Raw genomic sequence first — 23,788 nt, forward strand, 5'->3', positions numbered from 1 at the left:
TTGTCTTAAAGTGTTTCAATGCGCGGGTCTTACCACAGAACAGTATTAATATCGGAGTTCTCGATCTAAATTCTTTTATTGACAATGACTCTTGGATGAGAGTCGAAACGTCTATTTTTTCAAACTGAGTCCAGATGACTACAACTGAAGCTTTTTCTACTACTCCTGGTAAGTTTTTGATGAGGGGACAATGTTAGTACGTGGTTAAAAGCTCCCAAAAATAACATTTATCACAATATGTGTCCTGATAATTGGTCTACAAGTTGCAGTCTGTAGAAAGAGAGTGGACGCTGTGTTCTTCTCTCTGCAGTACGTACAAAGTCAATGAAGAGCGAGGATGATGACGTGTCAGCTAACAGCGGCTAACAGCGGCTAACATCGGCCATTATCGGCCAACAGCGGCCAACAACGGCCAACAACGGCCAACAACGGCCTACAGCAGCCAACAACGGCCGACAACGGCCAACAGCGGCCAACAGCGGCCTACAGCGGCCAACAACGGCCTACAGCGGCCAACAGCGGCCAACAGCGGCCTACAACGGCCAACAGCGGCCTACAGCGGCCTACAACCTACAACGGCCAACAGCGGCCAACAACGGCCAACAGCGGCCTACAACGGCCAACAGCGGCCTACAGCGGCCTACAACCTACAACGGCCAACAGCGGCCAACAACGGCCAACAGCGGCCTACAACGGCCAACAGCGGCCTACAGCGGCCTACAACCTACAACGGCCAACAGCGGCCAACAGCGGCCTACAGCGGCCAACAACGGCCTACAGCGGCCAACAGCGGCCAACAGCGGCTAACAGCTCAAAGCTAAATGAGAAATAAGGACACTATAGGGCCCAGGAAGTAACAACTCAAATTGGCCCCTAACTCTGCACTTTAACAGACTGAAAGTTTGTGCGTATAGTATAGTGTGTATAGCCTTGTGAAGGGCTGTAGTGTGACTGAGCAGTTTTTCATGTTAGCTGCAGAGAAATGAAGCAAAGAATCATGTGCGTTTGAACAGTCGTAATCTATTTCTCAGAGTTAACAACGATAACAGGTTGATTGATGATTTTAATGAGGTGTCACATGCTCCATATTATGACAAAAACCATCAGCCTCCTGACTTGATCTATAAGAGCTTTTGTATCCGGGCCTATAATCATTCCTCGCCCACTCACCCCAATTTGAAAAATACGCTCATAAAGGGTTTCCTCAAACGAAGCTGGATTCACTTTGGCATTCAAAAGTGCCATTGACTTCCACGTCACCCCCTCTGAAGCCGGATTTATGCATACAAAGGTCTGAAATCAAAGTGCTACGCTGACAGGAGAGTGGAGGACGGGGCAATTAGCAGCTGACAAGGATGCTTGTGTGAAAATGTGCCAGGACTTTTGTCAATGGAGCTTCCTTTCTAACAACTTCTGAACGTAAGGTAAGACTCATAAAACTTTCACATATGGAGGCTTCAGGAGCAGACTGTGCATAACGGATTTAAATATTTTTCAACTTGAAGGCCCTGCAACGCCATGGAGATGTTATTTCTTTGCCAAGAATGTTCTGACTGAAAGAGTGTGTGGGGACAAAACCCTAACTTCACGAACGTAGAAAGAGACAGTGAGTTATGAATGAGATTTATCTGAACATGAGCCTGTAATGAGCGGGTTTGATTGACACACGGAGACCCAGAGGGCGGGCCAGAGTCCCTGCAGAGACACATGTCGAGCTTTAGAGAAAAGTGAACTCTGCAAATACTTTTAGCCTGGATTTACCTGTGCTTGACTCGAAACCAAAGTTATGTTATTTCGCAAGCTCTATGTGTGTGCGCTGTGTTTGTGTTGTACCTGCACGCGGAAACTTGAGCATGTCAGGAAGAGACACAGACACAGAGTGTGTGTGTGTGTGTGTGTGTGTGTGTGTGTGAAGGGGACACTGATGTGTGTGTGTGTGTGTGTGTGTGTGTGCGTGCGAAGGGGACACTGATGTGTGTGTGTGTGTGTGTGTGCGTGCGAAGGGGACACTGATGTGTGTGTGTGTGTGTGTCAGAATGAGGAGGGAAAGCGCTTCAGTCCCAGTCTGTGTGCGACAGCAGCGTTTTTGACAGCTGCTAGCTTTAGATTAACTTTATGTCCATCTTCTCCTTAAAGAAGAGATTGAGCCTTGTGTGAGTTCCTGTGCTTGTGCGCGCGGACGGTTACAAAATGACAAAATTACTCTGTTATTCACCCTACAAGTAGTTGTGATGAATGATAGGCTTTATAAAGGGAATAACCCCTCCTTGAACCGACACCTTAACATTGTGGAGGGGTTTGAGCGCCCGAATGATCCCAGGCTTAAAGTCCCCTACCAGGGGCTTTAAGCTTTAAGCCCCTGGTAGGGTCTCCCAATGCAAACAGGTCATTATGCATAGGTTTTATGGACAGAATTTCTAGGTGCAGTCAAGGGTTGGAGGGTTTGGGGACCACAGGATCTCATCTCTGCTGTTTGCAGACGATGTTGTCCTGATGGCTCCATCAAACCCGGACCTGCAACATGCACTGGGACGGTTTGCAGCCGAGTGTGAAGCGGCTGGGATGAGAATCAGCTCCTCCAAATCCGAGGCAATGGTTCTCGACCGGAAAAAGGTGGCTTGCCCTCTCCAGGTGGGTGGGGTGTCCTTGCCCCAAGTGGAGGAGTTCAAGTATCTCGGGGTCTTGTTCACGAGTGAGGGAAGGATGGAGCGTGAGATCGACAGGCGGATCGGTGCAGCGGCTGCAGTGATGCAGTCGCTGCATCGGACTGTTGTGGTAAAGAGGGAGCTGAGCCGAAAGGCAAAGCTCTCGATTTACCGGTCGGTCTACGTTCCTACCCTCACCTATGGTCATGAGCTTTGGGTAAGGCCCGAAAGAAAAAGATCGCGGATACAAGCGGTCGAAATGAGTTTCCTCTGCCGTGTGGCTGGGCGCTCCCTTAGAGATAAGGTGAGGAGCTCGGCCACACGGGGGAGCTCGGAGTAGAGCCGCTGCTCCTCCACGTTGAGAGGAGCCAGCTGAGGTGGCTCGGGCATCTGTTCCGGATGCCTCCTGGGCGCCTCCCTGGGGAGGTGTTGGTGAAGAGGCCCCGGGGAAGACCTAGGACACGCTGGAGACTATGTCTCTCGGCTGGCCTGGGAACGCCTCGGGATCCCCCCGGAGGAGTTGGAAGATGTGTCTGGGGAGTAGGAAGTCTGAGAGTCCCTGCTTAGAGTACTGCCCCCGCGACCCAGCCCCGGATAAAGCGGAAGAAAATGGATGGATAAAGGGAATAAATAATAATATAACTCATAATAACAAACTGTTGTCTCCTCTGAGCACAGATTCTGCCTTGTCTCTAAACGCTCTGGTCTCAAGGACAACTGCACAATCCCACGTCAAGTTGTCTTTTTATAAATCCCCGACTTCAAGTGGAACATCATCTACGTCACGTCTGATTGTACCTGCTTTTATGCAACCACATCATCACAGAAATGAAATATATGTGAGAACAGCTTATGTTGTTGAAATAAAGGACCAGACATAAATAAATAAATAAAATGTGTGTAAATTGCTCCAAATGTTTGGCTTGAGTCGCCCTGTGAAGTCATTATGTTCCATTTCAACTTTCCTTCTCTGGCTGACACTTGATCGGTATAAAACTATTATTTATATTTGCAACAGGTTTTATTCCACCAAATAAAGTCAAAACAAGCAAAAACCTGCCACGCGCACTTAAAGCCTGGAGACATGGTGTTTATGTCTAACTAAACGAGAGAGGAGCCGGTGTGGACGGCATTTGACTTGTAACACAGAAGTTCATTCTGATCAGAGGAGCGCAGCAGCCTCAAGGTCTGGTCCGTCTCTTTTTGGTGTGTGAAGCTGTAACTCCTCCCATGTCCCGTGCACATATGCCCCGCCCATATGTGGAAGTATGAAATGCAGGGAGACATGTCCGAAACACTTTGGAATGTCATTCTTGTTATAATACTGAGACCAATGGTAAAACATTATGTGCAGATCATTTTAATAAAACCGCAGAAGCTGATTATTTGGCTTTATTATATATACAGCGGGTCAGAAAAAGTGCCATGTGACAAAAAAGTCATTTTCAAACTGTGTTCAGACACAGATGTGAGAGTGCACTGGGTAAAGCTTCTGATAAAAATGTTTCTTTAAAGCTGAAATAGTATCGACGGTGTTGTACCTGAGTGCTTGTTACTATGGCAACTCAGTGACAACTCTGGTTAGTAGTATTGGCTAAATTTCGCCAATATTGTCTCCTATATCTAGCGGCTATACAATATGTTACACAATAATGAATTAATTACAATCACTAAAATACATTGCCGATTAAAACATTCTTACTGATGACACAGATATAACACATTTTGATGATCAAATTGCACATTCTGGTACAATCTGGTATTGTGTGAAAAAACTAATCAACCTGACCTCTTAGCTCAATGAAAAGTGAAAGAAAAGGAGATGGTTACTGTGGCAATGCATTGAGGTCATTTACATGGTCGCAGTAAGTGCCATCAAGTCATGGACACGCCCATCAGCATTGTTGTAAATGTAGCTCAAGCGGCTGTGTTTTGTTTGCATAACACTGTCATTTTACAGCGCCTCTTCTGTCAAACACATACCTGGAGCTTTGTTTTCTTCTTTCACATCTGTTGGACTAATTATTTACTCTCCAGCGCTGGCCAGGAGCGATGCAACGCCTCAATGACTTCCAACAACTGTGTTTCATGTTGCAAATAGTCGTGCATAGTAACTGATTGCTCCAGTGTTATACATAGTTTAAAAGGAGGTTTTCACATTTTAACAGGATTTTATTGAACTACCTCTTCTGTGGGCTTTTACCATCCACTGCCCTCTATTAATAATAACAGCCTTGAAGTCTAATTCGGTTTGACCTCCAGAGCAACTCGTTTTTGTTCCATGTTCAATTTTAAAGCAGTGCAGTGTGTGTGTGTGTGTGTGTGTGTGTGTGTGTGTGTGTGTGTGTGTGTGTGTGTGTGTGATTTTCACATACAACAGTGAAAAATTTTGTAATATTTGAAATTACCATATATATATGAATTGTTCTAAAATATATCTAAGGCTGCATCCAAATGTCACTATTCCCTACATAGGGCACTATTTAGGGCTCACAGCATTTTATAGTGGTGTCCAAATGTCCCGCAGGTGAAAAACGAGTTCTAATGTATAGACATTAGTTAGAAATGCAGGCAGTCATTTAACATCTTAGAACACTAATTTGTGTAATGAATTGGTCGGTGAAGTGAGCTTATTGAATCCATTTAGCACTCTGATGAGGTGTGGGAGGTTAGCTCAGTAGGATAGGTGTTTGTGCTTCACACAGGAGAACTGGGTCCAAAGCCCATCCTCGCATTTTTCACTTTTCTATTATTCACTAAATACAGGTCTGCTTGCCCATCCACCAACGTTTTTGTTTCATTCTCTTTTTTGGACTTGGTTTCAAAATGATAAATGTATAAAGAGAGCACTGTAAAATGTTTGCTCCTTTAAGTGAACAAGTCGGTGTAATCCCTCATTCGTCCAGGAGTGTTCAATTGTAGAATAGATTCACTTGTTGCAATCTGGACACAGTTTTTAGAAAAACAAGACATTTCGGCTCATCCAAAAGTAGTTATCATTCGGTGGATCAAGTCTGAGAACTCAGATAATTATTCCACTCTGTTTCAGGGTAAATTTTACAACAGTGCAAACAAGTAGATTAACAGGACCATTTTTAGTAACATTTCACTTTTTTCACACTTGCTTGAGGAATCCCCTCTTAAAATAGTCCTCTCTGCGATAACTGAAGTTTCCTGGATAACTGACGTTCCCTGGATAACTGAAGTAGCTCTGACGTGGCTCTGAGAATCTTCTCTGCTGTCTTAAAGTCCTCGTCTCATCATGATCAGTACAACAGCGTGCTGAGACCAGGAATGTTCTATGAAATCTGTTTCTTAAACTGTTGATTGTTGGCACCATCTACTGGATAAATAAAGGCTAATAACAATAGAAAGATTGCATAATAGTTTATCTTAAATGAAGTTGGTGGCCTGATCTGCTCCTGGACTGGTGGGTGGTAAATTGAAGTCTTTTGAAGGGAACTCTTATGCACCAGAGTGATTCATTGTTAGATTACTGTTATACTGTGTTGGAAATAGGTTGCTTGGATTTGTGTTGCCGAAGTTGCCAGAGCCTGACCGAATCTGTCCCCCAGGTCACGCTGCCTCCATGGCTTTTTATGATAAAATGTAAATATATGATTATATTTCTGTGATGTATTTTATCTGCATAATAGTGATATGACGATATTTGTATATTATCTGCATCAAAAGTCTAAGAGAAAAATGGCATGTGAAAAACTGCATTTGTGAAGGTGTTGTGTAAAGATGGTGCAGGGGAATGTTTACTCCAGGGAGGGGTGTAGCACCCCAGGGGAGTTAGGTAAACATTACCCATGCTTTATCTCTAAGGAAGAAAGACAGTTGTAAAAACAAGTGATGTGAAGTTAACCAATGAGAATGTGACCCGCCTATTTCATAATTTGTAATAAAACCAACCTGCAAGAGAAAAACGTCGTGAGACCAAAGAGGGTCGCCAGGCTACTTACAACAGCCTGGCGACCCAGCCAGACGGTTTCTCCCTTGCATGCAAGCTGCACAAAAAGTCTGACGTTTCTGTATCGTTTCATATTCTAAGTGGAATTGTGTTCTCTGTGTGTTGCAACCTTTCATACGCTTTGGTCTGTTTGTATATATATATATATATATATATATATATATATATATATATATATATATATATATATATATATACAAATATATATTATACAAACAGGCCAAAGCCTATGAAAGGTATATATAAAAAAAGTCTAGACCAGGACTAAACACATCTCAAACCAAGACCAAACCTGGACCAGTCTGAAATTATAACCAAAACACATATTTACTACGGAACTTGCTGCGTTCGCAAACACTAGTGAGTTTTGTTTGTGTCGCGATATCGATCCAATACCATTTTACGAATTTTGTCTGCTTCTCTCAACTTGAACTGATCAAAAAAATAAATACCGATATGTGCAAAGAAACTAACTAACTTTGATTAAACATTTTTTTAGAAATTGTAATTATTGATATTTTTGCCTATAAGAATCAATACTTTATGATACCTCCATCAGTTTTGATGTATTGATATTTTGGTATCGACACATGTACTGCATCAAAACCAGGACTGAAGTATTTATATTGAAATTGGTATTGGACATTAATTTATGTTTGTATTGTGACACTTCTACTGCGGGAGGACTATCTGGCATAAAACCTATTTCAAATAAATCTGCTAATCATTGCATGTAATGTCTAATGACGGGCCTGAAAAAATGAGTTTTTTCCCCATCATAGGATACATTTATCATAACTAAATTTGTCTGTGCTAGAGGTTACTTGTCTTTGAAACACGTAAAAAAAAACAGTTGAAAGTCAGACGAAAAGTGACAAAACAGCTCGCAACATTTGAACACAATTTTGTGGATCTAATGAAAGATGACGCTCAGATCTCTGCCCGGGTTTGGAACTGTTTCATATTCTTAAAACACAACATCCAAAGCAGCTCACCAAACTAATGTGACACAACATGAAATTGTTCTGCTGTCGAGGTGATAAATAATGTTAGTAATAATTGCTTCAGGCAATGGAAAAGTCCTTTTATCCATTTATCTCTGATTATTGAAAGAACAAAAGCTTCAAGTTAAAGCAGCTTCCATCCATCCATTTTCTGCCGCTTATCCGGGGCCGGGTCGCGGGGGCAGCAGTCTGAGCAGGGACTCCCAGACTTCCTACTCCCCAGACACTTCCTCCAACTCCTCCGGGGGGATCCCGAGGCGTTCCCAGGCCAGCCGAGAGACATAGTCTCTCCAGCGTGTCCTGGGTCTTCCCCGGGGCCTCTTCCTGGAGGGACATGCCTGAAACACCTCCCCAGGGAGGCGCCCAGGAGGCATCCAGAACAGATGCCCGAGCCACCTCAGCTGGCTCCTCTCGACGTGGAGGAGCAGCGGGTCTACTCCGAGCTCCCCACGTGTGACTGAGCTCCTCACCCTATCTCTAAGGGAGCGCCCAGCCACACGGCGGAGGAAACTCATTTCGACCGCTTGTATCCGCGATCTTGTTCTTTCGGTCATTACCCAAAGCTCATGACCATAGGTGAGGGTAGGAACGTAGACCGACCGGTAAATAGAGAGCTTTGCCTTTCGGCTCAGCTCCTTCTTTACCACAACAGTCTGTCGATCTCACGCTCCATCCTTCCCTCACTCGTGAACAAGACCCCGAGATACTTGAACTCGTCCACTTGGGGCAAGGACACCCCACCCACCTGGAGAGGGCAAGCCACCTTTTTCCGGTCGAGAACCATGGCCTCGGATTTGGAGGAGCTGATTCTCATCCCAGCCGCTTCACACTCGGCTGCAAACCGTCCCAGTGCATGTTGCAGGTCCGGGTTTGATGGAGCCATCAGGACAACATCGTCTGCAAACAGCAGAGATGAGATCCTGTGGTCCCCAAACCGGACACCCTCCGACCCCTGACTGCGCCTAGAAATTCTGTCCATAAAAATTATGAACAGAACCGGTGACAAAGGGCAGCCCTGGCGGAGTCCAACATGCACTGGGAACAGGTCTGACTTACTGCCGGCAATGCGAACACAGCTCCTGCTCCGGTCATACAGGGACCGGACAGCCCTGAGCAAAGGGCCCCGTACTCCCGGAGCACCCCCCAAAGGACACTCTGAGGGACACGGTCGAAAGCCTTCTCCAGATCCACAAAGCACATGTGGACTGGTTGGGCAAACTCCCATGAACCCTCGAGCACCCGATGGAGAGTATAGAGCTGGTCCAGTGTTCCACGACCGGGACGAAAACCACTCTGCTCCTCCTGAATCCGAGGTTTGACTAGCAGCTTATTAACAGATAACTTAAAGTGCCTATATTGTGTGACATCGTCCTTTTAAACTTGTAATAATGTAGTTCTCTCGTGAATAAATTCAGTTAATGTTTAATCATATGGTTAAACATCATAATGTTTAAGCTCGAAATGAGCTTTTCCACCGGCTGACGTCATTAGGTGATTCCTCCTCTCCCAGTAAAGCCACACATTTGAACTTATTTCAGCTCTAATTTAAATAACTAGATGCTGTTTTTAGTCCTTGACCCTCCCTGGGGACAACAGTGACATTTTGAAAAAGGCCTGCGCGGTCAAATGGCCCAGCAGTTTCAGGAACTGCAGCACTGCCATATAGCCTCATGGCTAACCCTAACCTTAACCCTAACCCTAACCCTAACCCTAACCCTAACCCTGACCCTAACCTTAACCCTAACCCTAACCCTAACCTTAACCTTAACCTTAACCCTAACCCTAACCCTAACCTTAACCTCAACCTTAACCTTAACCTTAACCCTAACCCTAACCCTGACCCTAACCTTAACCCTAACCTTAACCTTAACCTTAACCCTAACCCTAACCCTAACCTTAACCTTAACCTTAACCTTAACCCTAACCCTAACCCTAACCCTGACCCTAACCTTAACCCTAACCTAAACCCGGTGCGGTCTAAAACGGTGCGGTCAAATAGCGCAGCAGTTACAGGCGCTGCGCACAAAATAACATGGCAGTTTCGGCCGCGCGTCGCGGCTCTGTAGACACTCCCTTTGAAAAAAGGTCTCTTCTTACGTACTTAAATACACCACTTACATTACCACAATATATTAAAGGTGCATTATGTAGGTGGATGCTTGTTGCCATGGAAATAGATTATTTTACTTTCAAGGCACATATTATGCTAAATGTACTTCTTTGGGCAATAAAATAATGCAGATAAAAAAACGTATTTCATGCTAATTTCATAGCATATGGTTCAGTCATTGTCTAATTTATTACGATCATGAACCTGCTTTTCCAAAGACACTAATTCTGTTTTGTATCATGCTGCAGCTTTATTTACTCTTGTTTTAAGCAATCCTGTTTATGAGGTCCTCTCCTTCGGAGTTTCACAAAAACACACATTTTCCAGTCTTGTGACTTCAAAAGTAGAATTCTAAAAGTCTAGTCTCTGTTTTTAAGGCCATAGACTCATTCTGAGCATTTGTGAAGTCATTCAGTATACACTTTATTTTCAGTTATAAAACATTATTCCAAACATGAGCATGTTTAAAGGTCATTACAAAATCATTAATGCATAATATGTGTCCTCTAATGTCATACTGTGGAACATTTCAGGCAAAGCTACAACATCAGAGACAAAGGTCTATGTAGGTATTTTAAAATGTTGTATTGTATAAAGGGGCGCTCACACCACAGCGTCAAAGCATCCAGGTTACATTCAAAGGCTACATGAACGCACGCCCAGGGCGTTTGAGCGGCGCTGCAACCAATCAGAGATTATGCTCCAGTGACGTACCAACGCATTTCATTATCCAGAACAAGGACCAAAACAAATCCCGCACCGGTAAAAATCATCCAGACCTAGCTCTTGAAACAAATGATGATCACTAAACTCTGCTCACCTCTGACGTATCTGATGGACCCAGACAACCTGGTCTGCCATCACACCGAGAGAACAGACACTCCGGGAAACACACCAACTCCTCCACCGCACATGTGCGTTGGGCGCCTCAGACGCACGTCTGCTGGTGAGTTTGTTTATCAGATGTGTGTCCAGGGCATCTGCCTTCAAATGTACAGGCATCAAACTGGGGCGTCTGGTGCGAATCTGGACGCAGCAGTCTGAACGCATCATAACACAATCAAGCCATGGCGAGTATTTGTGTTCAAGCGACGTCACCTGATCCTCCCTCTGGCCTTGTTTTTCCAAGCTTTTCAAGTGTGTTACTGTTTTCCAACATAATACGACTGTTCTATTGGGATTCATGTCTGGCTTTGTAGTCAAGATATAAAGATGTGTTCACGTTCTCTGCCAAATTTTGTCAAAATTAGAATAACAAATTCTCCCAGGCTGGTATTTTGGGTCTCTCTCATTCATGCAGCAGTTGTAGATGTCTTGAGCGGTTTATCTCACCTTGTTGTGGCTCTGGTTATACAGGAACTTAGCGCACTCGCTGTAATTGGCCCAGGTTTTGTTGTTGCTCGTGGTCATCTCCCACGTCCCGTTGTTGTCACACCGACGATAGGCTTGTCCTGGGAATTCACCATCACAGAAACATAACATGGCCTTGGATTAGTCTTAAAATAATTAATATTATTGGACAAACATCAAAAGCATAAAAGGGATAAGAAGAATAAAATGCATTACAATTTACCTACACCTGTATATACACTTCATTTTGTGACCAAAAATCCCATCCATTTTGGTTTAAAGTTATGTTATTGGTAAATTTAGGTCAGGTTTATGGTTAGAGTTGTACACTAGCAGTAATGATGGTTAAGGTTAGAATCAGTCTCCATTAAACAAAGTAAAACTTGTTCAACAGACTTACTTCTTCATCATTTTTGTCAAGAATATTAAGATTTATTGCAAAGACTTGTATTAAAATGAGATTCAATTGTTAATGTATGTATTTTAAAATCAGGAATTTAACATTTCAAGGCAACAAAAACGCACTTCACATCCTTCTTTCTTCACATTTGTCAGAGTTGTTGGCAGAGGGCATGTGGGAGTCTGTTGCGATGGAGGCAGATCCTGGTTTGCCTGGACTCACCTCGGTGGTTGAAGTCGTAGATATACTCCGGACACGGCGTAGAGACGAGCCCTCCCGGAGGACCCTCGGGCCAGCACACGATGCCGTCCCATTCCGCTGAGCAGAAGCCATCTGCGCAGACAAAAAAAAATACAAGAAAATAAATCTTAAATCAAAAGAAACCACACGTTTTTATTTAAGTTGGAAAAGGGTCAAGTCTGTCTTTCCAGAGCTGTGTCATGAACACGATTTTGTTTGACATTCAATACTAATCAGCTTGGATCTTTCTTTCTTTTTTATATCAGTGAATGAAAGTGTTTAATTTGGTTTAAGAAAATTTCGGTACAAGAAACATTTGGAGGAAATAACAGTAACTCATACACTCGTAGAATAGCGGTACAAACATCCAGCTTGGATATTTTTAAAGGTATACTATGTAGCTTTTCTGGTGGGGAGTTGGCATCACCATCTTCGTTGTAGCTTTGTCTGGAATGCTCCTCCGTACAACATTAAACATGTAACTTGCATTTATTTAATTACATGTGTTTTCTTTTCTTTCCTTTTTTTTTCTTCTTTTTGAAATTTTAAAAAAAATTAACATAAAACAACAAAAATATACCAGAGCAAACAAAATAAATAAACATAAGAGTCAGACGGCATCTAAAAAAAAGAAAATGAAGACACAGCAGCCAGTTGTGAATTGGCCTGGTGCTGCAGATCTCCATGGAGATACTGGAGATAAATGCCAGAGTGTGAAACATTCAACAGCCCATTAGAAAATATAGTGCACTTTCACAGCAAGAAATATTTCTACAAAATAACTAATTCAGAACATTAATCAAAATGTCCAACATGTTCTTATGTTACTTGTTTATTTGTTTGTATTGCTTCCTTTCCAATTGTATTTTTCATGAGAATATAAATCAACAAAAACAAAACAACAACTGCAAAAAGAGAGAGAAAACAAAAATCACACACACCAAAAAAACAACAACACAAAAAACAAGGTGGACCAGGTAGAACATAAGGCAAGTAAAGGAGTAAAAGTAGGAAATAAGGGTGTGGCATCTGAAGAAGAAGTAGAAAATGAAATAAAAACAGAAAGATGATTTAAAGTATATTACGTTCAGAATAATTGTCCTATGCTGTCCATTGTTTTTTAGATTTGTCTATTTGTTTAGGTGAGTCCTGAGGTTATTTTTTCATGTCTGTTCTGATAATAATCCAGTCCTTAATTATCGGAGCAGTTTGAGTCATCCATTTATTTGTGAGTTTGAGTCATCCTTCTTATTTCAAGCCAAATGTTTAAATTACCTCAGGCGCAAATACATGTTCTTATTTCAAACTATCTTGTTGTAACCAGTCTGAAATCTCTTTAAACCAGTGAAATAATCTTTGCCATCTAAGAAATTAAATCTAACTTGATCAAATTACGATTCATATTCTGATTTCCGGTCATTTAAAACGCCCTATCGAAGCCCAGAAATAACTTTTTTTAAATTGTAGGTCACTCCAATATCACAAAAACGCAATTGACGAAAACACAATGCTGCTACTTTGAACGAGGAAACATTTACCTGTCACAAAAGGGCACAGCATTTGTAATGGAGTCTCCGGCCGCTGGCATTAACGTCTCCCTGAAGGCCTCTCTTTAAAGCTATTATTGAAGCCATTTGCCACAGTTCATTGTACAGAGAGAGACAGGGGACATCCAGGCACATTTCTACTATTGTTTCCACACTCGGATCAATACAAGCTTAATGGCAAAAAGTAAAGTGACGCAAAAAGCAGTTATGTTCCCCATCCATTTAGCCTTAAGAGCTGGAACATATTGTGTTATGTAAGGTATAGTTTTTACTCCACAATATCTGAAAATATCTGAAATCTAGATGTAAAAATACTCTATACTTTAGCCATTGTCATGATAAAATGTAATCAAAATTAGACAACCACTGAAAGTAACATAAATCAGATGAATTTTCTTAATTTTTTAATTTCCTAACTATTTGAAATTCAATCTATTGGATTTTTTATTTGTCCTTATTTTTCTTCACTAAAAGAACTTGATGCATTGATTAAACTCAGTGTGAGATTCGAGGTATCAGCCACCTCTCATCTCAGGTGGCAGAAATTAATCTGTATTTTGTGGATAATCCTGGCAGTATTCAGATGATATCATGACAGTGCATCAGAAAGTGCCTTTAAATGCTTTGGTTGAGGTTTAAGTGTTCTACAAACGGGAAAGAACTGTAAAACTAACAACAAAAGTGCACAAATGTCTTTGAACCATTACTTGAAACGTTACACAGCATTAAACTTCATTAAAGGGCCCGCGGTTTACCATTTCGATCTGCCCCACGGGCCTCTGCCAGCTGTTAATAAAACCGTATTGACAAATAAGCCCTCCATGCGTGCTGCGCGGGGCTTTATAGCTCCACTAAGGCTGCCAAATCTTCTGTTATATTGACAACAGATCCAGATCGATCTGTGCTCCAGTCTCTTGGTCCGCACTCGATCACAGCTGCTCATTGGCTGTGACGGAGGTGCTTACACTGCGCTTGGGTCCGGATCCAGACTGGAGCCCGCCCCTCAGTGACCTGGGCTCTAGTTTAGTTTAGGATATTTGAAACTTAATTATGGTCAAAAATAAATAAATAACTCAATTCAAGAAACATAAACATAGTAGCAGTATGAAAACTGGCCCAGTGTGGCTCTCTGGCCCTCTAGAGAAAATCATTACCCACCTTGCAATATTTCATTTCCAAGTCGAAACTAAAACCATACATACTAACATTCTTCATGAAGATAAATGTGTTTTATGCCATAATGTAGAATATTATAGCCAAATAAACAATAAGAAGGAGGAGGCTCCTCTAGGCCATTGCATTTTAATTCAGTTTGATTACTTTTGGGGAGATGCAAGCCTGCTAAGGATGTTTATTTATTTGTATTTTTTTAAGACTTTAAGTGCAATAGTAACATCCAAAATGAAAGAAAAAGTTGTTTATTTTAGTTTATTTTGCTTAGCCTACAGTATGACACAAAGCCCTTTATAATACAGATTTAATAGGGCAAGGTCAAATATTTTTAAACAGCACATTTATAAACAGACACACTGCCCCAAAGTGCTGCACATTTTCAAAAAGCTTGGATACAAGTAAAATGTTATACTGGGAAAAAAATGTAATAAATAAATATAACGAATTCAGAATGATTTAGGTTTATCAACTATTTAATTATGTTTTCATGCTTTATTAAGGCCAGTTAATGTGTACTTATTGTAAAGTGGTATTACATGTTCCAACTCTGATCAAACCTCACACGTTTCTTCTTTTTTTTTAACTCTTTTTTAATGGATTTTTTCTGGGCCGCAGGCTTTATTAGACAGGACAGTACAGCATGAAATGCGGATGATGATTGTTTACCACCTCCGACCTCCCAATCTCTCTTGAGAATTCCCATCGCGCCGCAATCAAACATAAGCTCCCGGTTGTCGTCCCGGTGGCGGCGCTAAGCAAGAACCGCCACATTGTCCGCACAGCTCAGTCTTGGCTTTAGCTTCCACGCTACGGTTTTGGCATTGCTATTGTCTCATTGAAAACATATGCGAGCTTGCGACCGCTAATAGCCGGCTTGGGATACCACTCCGGCTATCCCCCCTGGCTTTGCACTGGGGCTATTATATTCTCATTCCTGTAATCAAATGTTGCAACGGAACATGAGAGCAATGATGGTTTGGCGTAGCGTTTTTTATATATTTTCTTGCTTGTTTCAAATGAAAGGGCAGGAGTAGAGACGCTGAATGATTGGGAGAGACAGGAGAGGCTGTATTTAGTGCGCGCTGACCACATATCCCGGGATTGCAGTTCACTTAGGCCACGACTTTTACGGCCGCGAGACCACCTACCAGCAGAAATTGGATATTTCTACTACTCGTCCCATTTACGATGTAGTGATGGAAGCTGTAAGAGTAGCAGAGCATGCAATGTAGTGCAGGCCTTGTAGTGGAGATAGGGGTAGCGAAGTTGTAATTTGGGTTTGCGTTGCATAAAGACCACCTACTAACAGAAATGGAATACTCTTACTTGTCTCATTTACACTGTGGTAATTATAGATGTAAGGATGGCAGTGTAATTAGGATTGGTGGAAGTCTTTGTAGGCTTTGTAGTTGTGGTGGTCGTTGCAGTAGAAGTGGGCATTTAAAATATGATAAGCTTAATTTGTTCCAAAATGGGGAAATTCCAGTCTTGCAGTAGTAGTAGTAGAAGTCGTATTGAAGCTAATGTATGAATATCTATCTATATATTTATCTGGAGTCTTACACATGGAGGTTTCTGTTCGTCCTCTTGCGTTGTCATTTGGTCCGTTTCTTTTTTTTTTCTTAAACAAAATCATCAAAATGCATTCACTTTGCAACTCGTTTCCACGCACAATTAATAGTGTTCAAAGACAATTTTAAGAATGCGCTGTCTGCCAGAGATTTCCGTCCCGCTCCTCCGTAGACCGTTCTGCAGAAACGAGCTGAAGCGTTGTGATTGGCCACAGCTCAGCTCCGTGCGCAAGGTTTATTCGCTGCATGTCCCGTCTTCCTCGCGATCTGTTGGACTGTCTCATGTGTGTGTGCTCTGGTTGTCGTTGGGATTACGGTGCTACATGGAATGAGAGAAACATTTTATCTGCACTAAATCAATAACATTCAGCTAAAATAAACTCTGCTCTTGAGTCTGAACGTGACAGCAAGGAGTTCAGAGAATCTAGAGGAGTTTGAGCTAGGACACAAGCAAGCATGTCAAAAGTGATACTGTTTGTCTTCCACGTATCACCAAGATGTCAGCCTATCACTCACTAATGATGATTTAGTGCTGGAGTGGAAGACCCTGGACACTGAACAACTGCAGGCTGAAGATGGAGCCTCATCCACAGTGAGTCACGAAATGGAAATACTTATTCGTATAAATCGTATGTAGAGACTGGGACATGGGACTTGACTTGGGACAAAAAACTTGAGACTTGACTTGGACTTGAGGCCAGAAGACGTGGGAACATCTCTGCTGTTTGTCTGTCACGAGGCCGTTCTAAACAGCCGAATAGCTGCTGGCTAATTATCAATAAATACACGCTGAGGCTGACATCCGCAATGGGACAATTACTTAACAACAATGAACTTGAACATTTCATCGCACTGTTTTGATTGAAGTCTCAGACAGAACTATGACTTGATCTGCTGTTTTGCGACCTTGAGGGTATCGTGAAAAGACCGTGAAGCAGTCAGCGCCATTTGGAAGACAGAATCTCGAACTGGTTATCATGTTTGTGTTCGTGTTGTCCAAAATAGGTCTGGGATATCACGAAAAATGCATCCAAAACTCACCAAAATGCAGGAAATGACTGCTGTTTTATAGAAAAACTTCATATTAGTCATAATCAAAGCATGCTAGTGGGGGACGGTTTAATGTTCGCACGTTAGTTAAAAAAAAAAAAAGGGGCTCTTTGTTCCCACATGCTTATATTCCCACATTTTAGTACATAGTTTTTAAAGTTACCCTTAGTTGTAGGCTTATAGTAAAGGCCATAATCTTTTCATAAGGTTTTGGTTTTAGTTTAGGGCTTTTTTGCACGATAACGGTTACATCTAGGGATTTTTTGTTAGAACCTCGTTGTAGGGTTTTGGTTAAGGGTAGGGCATAGTTTGGAGATGATTGTTAGGGCCAGGGTGAAGGTACTTTCAATATCTTGATCTTCTTAGAAACTTTGGGATATAGGATAAGTACCAGAACTAGCAGTAGGAGCATATTTACAGTATGTGCGGCAGTTGGAGGGATTTCTCATATCGTAAGTGAATCGAACTGGAGACCTCCATGTTGGGAGTCAAGAATACTAACCACTCTCCAACCTTATGCATTTCAACTTGAAAAATAATATTGTAGAGCTGCAGTACTTCCAGTCTCGAGCACAGTCTGTATTTTTGTCAGCTAAAAACACATCATTACCGCTAATTTCAAAACCACACCAGATTCTATGATGCAAATGCGGCCGCTTATATTTTCCCATGGCTGTAAATTTACTCCTTTTTTAACAATTGCCATGTTATTCTACGGCCCAACCACAAGCTCCAAAGGGCAAGCTTTTTGTGCAAGGCTCGGAGAATTCACCAAAGCCACATCCCTTCAACTAACCACAGTGAAATTGAAAAATAAAAATAATAACGTCTTTTGCCAAAGTACAATATGTTCAAACGCAACAAAAACAGAACTTAATCCGTCTTAAAACAACCTAAAATTGCGCAAACTTTGTTCAAATCCTATATCCCTGCTTGCAATAGTGCATGTACAGTAGAAAAGAAAAATAAAATTCCACGGATGGTCAGGGAAGACAAATATAGATGAAAAAAAAGAGTAAAGGATCTAAAAATGTAGAGGCCAAATTTCAAGGACAGACCACAACAGAGCATGACAAAATACATAATGTTGTTCAGGGGAAATTCCACAGACTTAGCTTCAACCACTTCAAGAAAAAGGAGAAAATAAACACTATAATGTCTGCGAACTATGAATGTGCTGCAATGTTTTTTGGAGGTTGGAGAAAATGATTGTTTTACTTGCGTTGGAAGTGTGTGGTAGGCTATACGGCGGGACTGGTGCAGCAATGGAAACACGACACAACAGGATATTTAATTGTATTTCATTATATTTAATTGTATTTTGTTTGGTTTAATTTTTTTTTTAATTAAGTTGTATTTAATTATATTTAAATTCATTTTATTTCGGTTTATCTCATTTTATTTAATTTTATTTTAGTTTATTGTGTTGATTTTTTACGGTCAAAAGTTTAAGGGCACATTTACAATACAAATTTTAGAGGACTTGGTTTGATTGTGGACCAAAGTGACAACATTTTAACATTTTATCAAGAGACTCCTCAGTGAAGCCTCTGCCTGATCTGTCACATCTACAAACATAAAGCTGTACGAGTCTACTCCACAACCTGCCCCACAACCTGCCCCACATGTGCAGCTTCAGAGTGACACAACCTGCCCCACAACCTGCTCCGCATGTGCAGCTACAGAGTGACACAACCTGCCCCGCATGTGCAGCTTCAGAGTGACACAACCTGCCCCGCATGTGTAACTTCACAGTGACACAACCTGCCCCACATGTGCAGCTTCAGAGTGACACAACCTGCCCCACATGTGCAGCTTCATAGTGACACAACCTGCCCCACATGTGTAACTTCAGAGTGACACAACCTGCCCCGCATGTGCAGCTACAGAGTGACACAACCTGCCCCACATGTGCAGCTTCAGAGTGACACAACCTGCCCCGCATGTGTAACTTCAGAGTGACACAACCTGCCCCACATGTGTAACTTCAGAGTGACACAACCTGCCCCGCATGTGCAGCTTCAGAGTGACACAACCTGCCCCACATGTGTAACTTCAGAGTGACACAACCTGCCCCACATGTGCAGCTTCAGAGTGACACAACCTGCCCCACATGTGTAACTTCAGAGTGACACAACCTGCCCCACATGTGTAACTTCAGAGTGACACAACCTGCCCCACATGTGCAGCTTCAGAGTGACACAACCTGCCCCACATGTGCAGCTTCATAGTGACACAACCTGCCCCACATGTGTAACTTCAGAGTGACACAACCTGCCCCACATGTGCAGCTTCAGAGTGACACAACCTGCCCCACATGTGCAGCTTCAGAGTGACACAACCTGCCCCGCATGTGTAACTTCACAGTGACACAACCTGCCCCACATGTGCAGCTTCATAGTGACACAACCTGCCCCACATGGGCAGCTTCAGAGTGACACAACCTGCCCCGCATGTGCAGCTTCAGAGTGACACAACCTGCCCCACATGTGTAACTTCAGAGTGACACAACCTGCCCCACATGTGCAGCTTCAGAGTGACACAACCTGCCCCGCATGTGCAGCTTCAGAGTGACACAACCTGCCCCACATGTGTAACTTCAGAGTGACACAACCTGCCCCACATGTGTAACTTCAGAGTGACACAACCTGCCCCACATGTGCAGCTTCAGAGTGACACAACCTGCCCCACATGTGCAGCTTCAGAGTGACACAACCTGCCCCACATGTGCAGCTTCAGAGTGACACAACCTGCCCCGCATGTGTAACTTCAGAGTGACACAACCTGCCCCACATGTGCAGCTTCAGAGTGACACAACCTGCCCCACATGTGCAGCTTCATAGTGACACAACCTGCCCCACATGTGCAGCTTCAGAGTGACACAACCTGCCCCACATGTGCAGCTACAGAGTGACACAACCTGCCCCACATGTGTAACTTCAGAGTGACACAATCTGCCCCACATGTGTAACTTCAGAGTGACACAACCTGCCCCACATGTGCAGCTTCAGAGTGACACAACCTGCCCCACATGTGTAACTTCAGAGTGACACAACCTGCCCCACATGTGTAACTTCAGAGTGACACAACCTGCCCCACATGTGTAACTTCAGAGTGACACAACCTGCCCCACATGTGTAACTTCAGAGTGACACAACCTGCCCCACATGTGTAACTTCAGAGTGACACAACCTGCCCCGCATGTGCAGCTTCAGAGTGACACAACCTGCCCCACATGTGCAGCTTCAGAGCGACACAACCTGCCCCACATGTGCAGCTTCAGAGTGACACAACCTGCCCCACATGTGCAACTTCAGAGTGACACAACCTGCCCCACATGTGTAACTTCAGAGTGACACAACCTGCCCCACATGTGCAGCTTCAGAGTGACACAACCTGCCCCACATGTGTAACTTCAGAGTGACACAACCTGCCCCACATGTGTAATTTCAGAGTGACACAACCTGCCCCACATGTGTAACTTCAGAGTGACACAACCTGCCCCACATGTGTAACTTCAGAGTGACACAACCTGCCCCACATGTGCAGCTTCAGAGCGACACAACCTGCCCCGCATGTGCAGCTACAGAGTGACACAACCTGCCCCACATGTGCAGCTTCAGAGTGACACAACCTGCCCCGCATGTGTAACTTCAGAGTGACACAACCTGCCCCACATGTGTAACTTCAGAGTGACACAACCTGCCCCGCATGTGCAGCTTCAGAGTGACACAACCTGCCCCACATGTGTAACTTCAGAGTGACACAACCTGCCCCACATGTGCAGCTTCAGAGTGACACAACCTGCCCCACATGTGTAACTTCAGAGTGACACAACCTGCCCCACATGTGTAACTTCAGAGTGACACAACCTGCCCCACATGTGCAGCTTCAGAGTGACACAACCTGCCCCACATGTGCAGCTTCATAGTGACACAACCTGCCCCACATGTGTAACTTCAGAGTGACACAACCTGCCCCACATGTGCAGCTTCAGAGTGACACAACCTGCCCCACATGTGCAGCTTCAGAGTGACACAACCTGCCCCGCATGTGTAACTTCACAGTGACACAACCTGCCCCACATGTGCAGCTTCATAGTGACACAACCTGCCCCACATGGGCAGCTTCAGAGTGACACAACCTGCCCCGCATGTGCAGCTTCAGAGTGACACAACCTGCCCCACATGTGTAACTTCAGAGTGACACAACCTGCCCCACATGTGCAGCTTCAGAGTGACACAACCTGCCCCGCATGTGCAGCTTCAGAGTGACACAACCTGCCCCACATGTGTAACTTCAGAGTGACACAACCTGCCCCACATGTGTAACTTCAGAGTGACACAACCTGCCCCACATGTGCAGCTTCAGAGTGACACAACCTGCCCCACATGTGCAGCTTCAGAGTGACACAACCTGCCCCACATGTGCAGCTTCAGAGTGACACAACCTGCCCCGCATGTGTAACTTCAGAGTGACACAACCTGCCCCACATGTGCAGCTTCAGAGTGACACAACCTGCCCCACATGTGCAGCTTCATAGTGACACAACCTGCCCCACATGTGCAGCTTCAGAGTGACACAACCTGCCCCACATGTGCAGCTACAGAGTGACACAACCTGCCCCACATGTGTAACTTCAGAGTGACACAACCTGCCCCACATGTGCAGCTTCAGAGTGACACAACCTGCCCCACATGTGTAACTTCAGAGTGACACAACCTGCCCCACATGTGTAACTTCAGAGTGACACAACCTGCCCCGCATGTGCAGCTTCAGAGTGACACAACCTGCCCCACATGTGCAGCTTCAGAGCGACACAACCTGCCCCACATGTGCAGCTTCAGAGTGACACAACCTGCCCCACATGTGCAACTTCAGAGTGACACAACCTGCCCCACATGTGTAACTTCAGAGTGACACAACCTGCCCCACATGTGCAGCTTCAGAGTGACACAACCTGCCCCACATGTGTAACTTCAGAGTGACACAACCTGCCCCACATGTGTAATTTCAGAGTGACACAACCTGCCCCACATGTGTAACTTCAGAGTGACACAACCTGCCCCACATGTGTAACTTCAGAGTGACACAACCTGCCCCACATGTGCAGCTTCAGAGCGACACAACCTGCCCCACATGTGCAGCTTCAGAGTGACACAACCTGCCCCACATGTGTAACTTCAGAGTGACACAACCTGCCCCACATGTGCAGCTTCAGAGTGACACAACCTGCCCCACATGTGTAACTTCAGAGTGACACAACCTGCCCCACATGTGCAGCTTCAGAGTGACACAACCTGCCCCACATGTGCAGCTTCAGAGTGACACAACCTGCCCCACATGTGCAGCTTCAGAGTGACACAACCTGCCCCACATGTGCAGCTTCAGAGCGACACAACCTGCCCCGCATGTGTAACTTCAGAGTGACACAACCTGCCCCACATGTGCAGCTTCAGAGTGACACAACCTGCCCCACATGTGCAGCTTCAGAGTGACACAACCTGCCCCACATGTGTAACTTCAGAGTGACACAACCTGCCCCACATGTGCAGCTTCAGAGCGACACAACCTGCCCCACATGTGCAGCTTCAGAGTGACACAACCTGCCCCACATGTGTAACTTCAGAGTGACACAACCTGCCCCACATGTGCAGCTTCAGAGTGACACAACCTGCCCCACATGTGTAACTTCAGAGTGACACAACCTGCCCCACATGTGCAGCTTCAGAGTGACACAACCTGCCCCACATGTGCAGCTTCAGAGTGACACAACCTGCCCCACATGTGCAGCTTCAGAGTGACACAACCTGCCCCACATGTGCAGCTTCAGAGCGACACAACCTGCCCCGCATGTGTAACTTCAGAGTGACACAACCTGCCCCACATGTGCAGCTTCAGAGTGACACAACCTGCCCCACATGTGCAGCTTCAGAGTGACACAACCTGCCCCACATGTGTAACTTCAGAGTGACACAACCTGCCCCGCATGTGCAGCTTCAGAGTGACACAACCTGCCCCACATGTGCAGCTTCAGAGCGACACAACCTGCCCCACATGTGTAACTTCAGAGTGACACAACCTGCCCCACATGTGCAGCTTCAGAGTGACACAACCTGCCCCACATGTGTAATTTCAGAGTGACACAACCTGCCCCACATGTGCAGCTTCAGAGTGACACAACCTGCCCCACATGTGTAACTTCAGAGTGACACAACCTGCCCCACATGTGTAATTTCAGAGTGACACAACCTGCCCCACATGTGTAACTTCAGAGTGACACAACCTGCCCCACATGTGCAGCTTCAGAGTGACACAACCTGCCCCACATGTGTAACTTCAGAGTGACACAACCTGCCCCACATGTGCAGCTTCAGAGTGACACAACCTGCCCCACATGTGCAGCTTCAGAGTGACACAACCTGCCCCACATGTGCAGCTTCAGAGTGACACAACCTGCCCCACATGTGCAGCTTCAGAGTGACACAACCTGCCCCGCATGTGTAACTTCAGAGTGACACAACCTGCCCCGCATGTGCAGCTTCAGAGTGACACAACCTGCCCCACATGTGCAGCTTCAGAGTGACACAACCTGCCCCGCATGTGTAACTTCAGAGTATGAAAAATCTCAAGAAGAAACATTACGTTGATAATTTTTTATCAACGTAAAAAATCTCAACAAAAATGAGATAAAAGCATTTATCTAAACCAACACTAGAACA

General features: G+C 44.3%; 1 protein-coding gene across 1 annotated transcript in view; it reads right to left on the bottom strand.

Annotated features, from left to right (window-relative positions):
• pth1r (parathyroid hormone 1 receptor) overlaps positions 1-23,788 on the bottom strand; it is a 167,113-nt gene that overhangs the window by 59,363 nt on the left and 83,962 nt on the right. The window contains exons 3-4 of the mRNA XM_072441748.1: positions 11,708-11,818; positions 11,068-11,186 (exon numbers count right to left, since the gene is read on the bottom strand). Of these exons, the coding sequence (XP_072297849.1) occupies positions 11,068-11,186; positions 11,708-11,818 (230 nt within the window). The remainder of the gene's footprint in view (positions 1-11,067; positions 11,187-11,707; positions 11,819-23,788) is intronic.

The sequence above is a fragment of the Eucyclogobius newberryi genome, unplaced genomic scaffold (genome assembly GCF_026437365.1).
Source record: "Eucyclogobius newberryi isolate DKJ021-1_F unplaced genomic scaffold, fEucNew1.0.hap1 SCAF_12, whole genome shotgun sequence".
Lineage (NCBI taxonomy): Eukaryota > Metazoa > Chordata > Actinopteri > Gobiiformes > Gobiidae > Eucyclogobius > Eucyclogobius newberryi.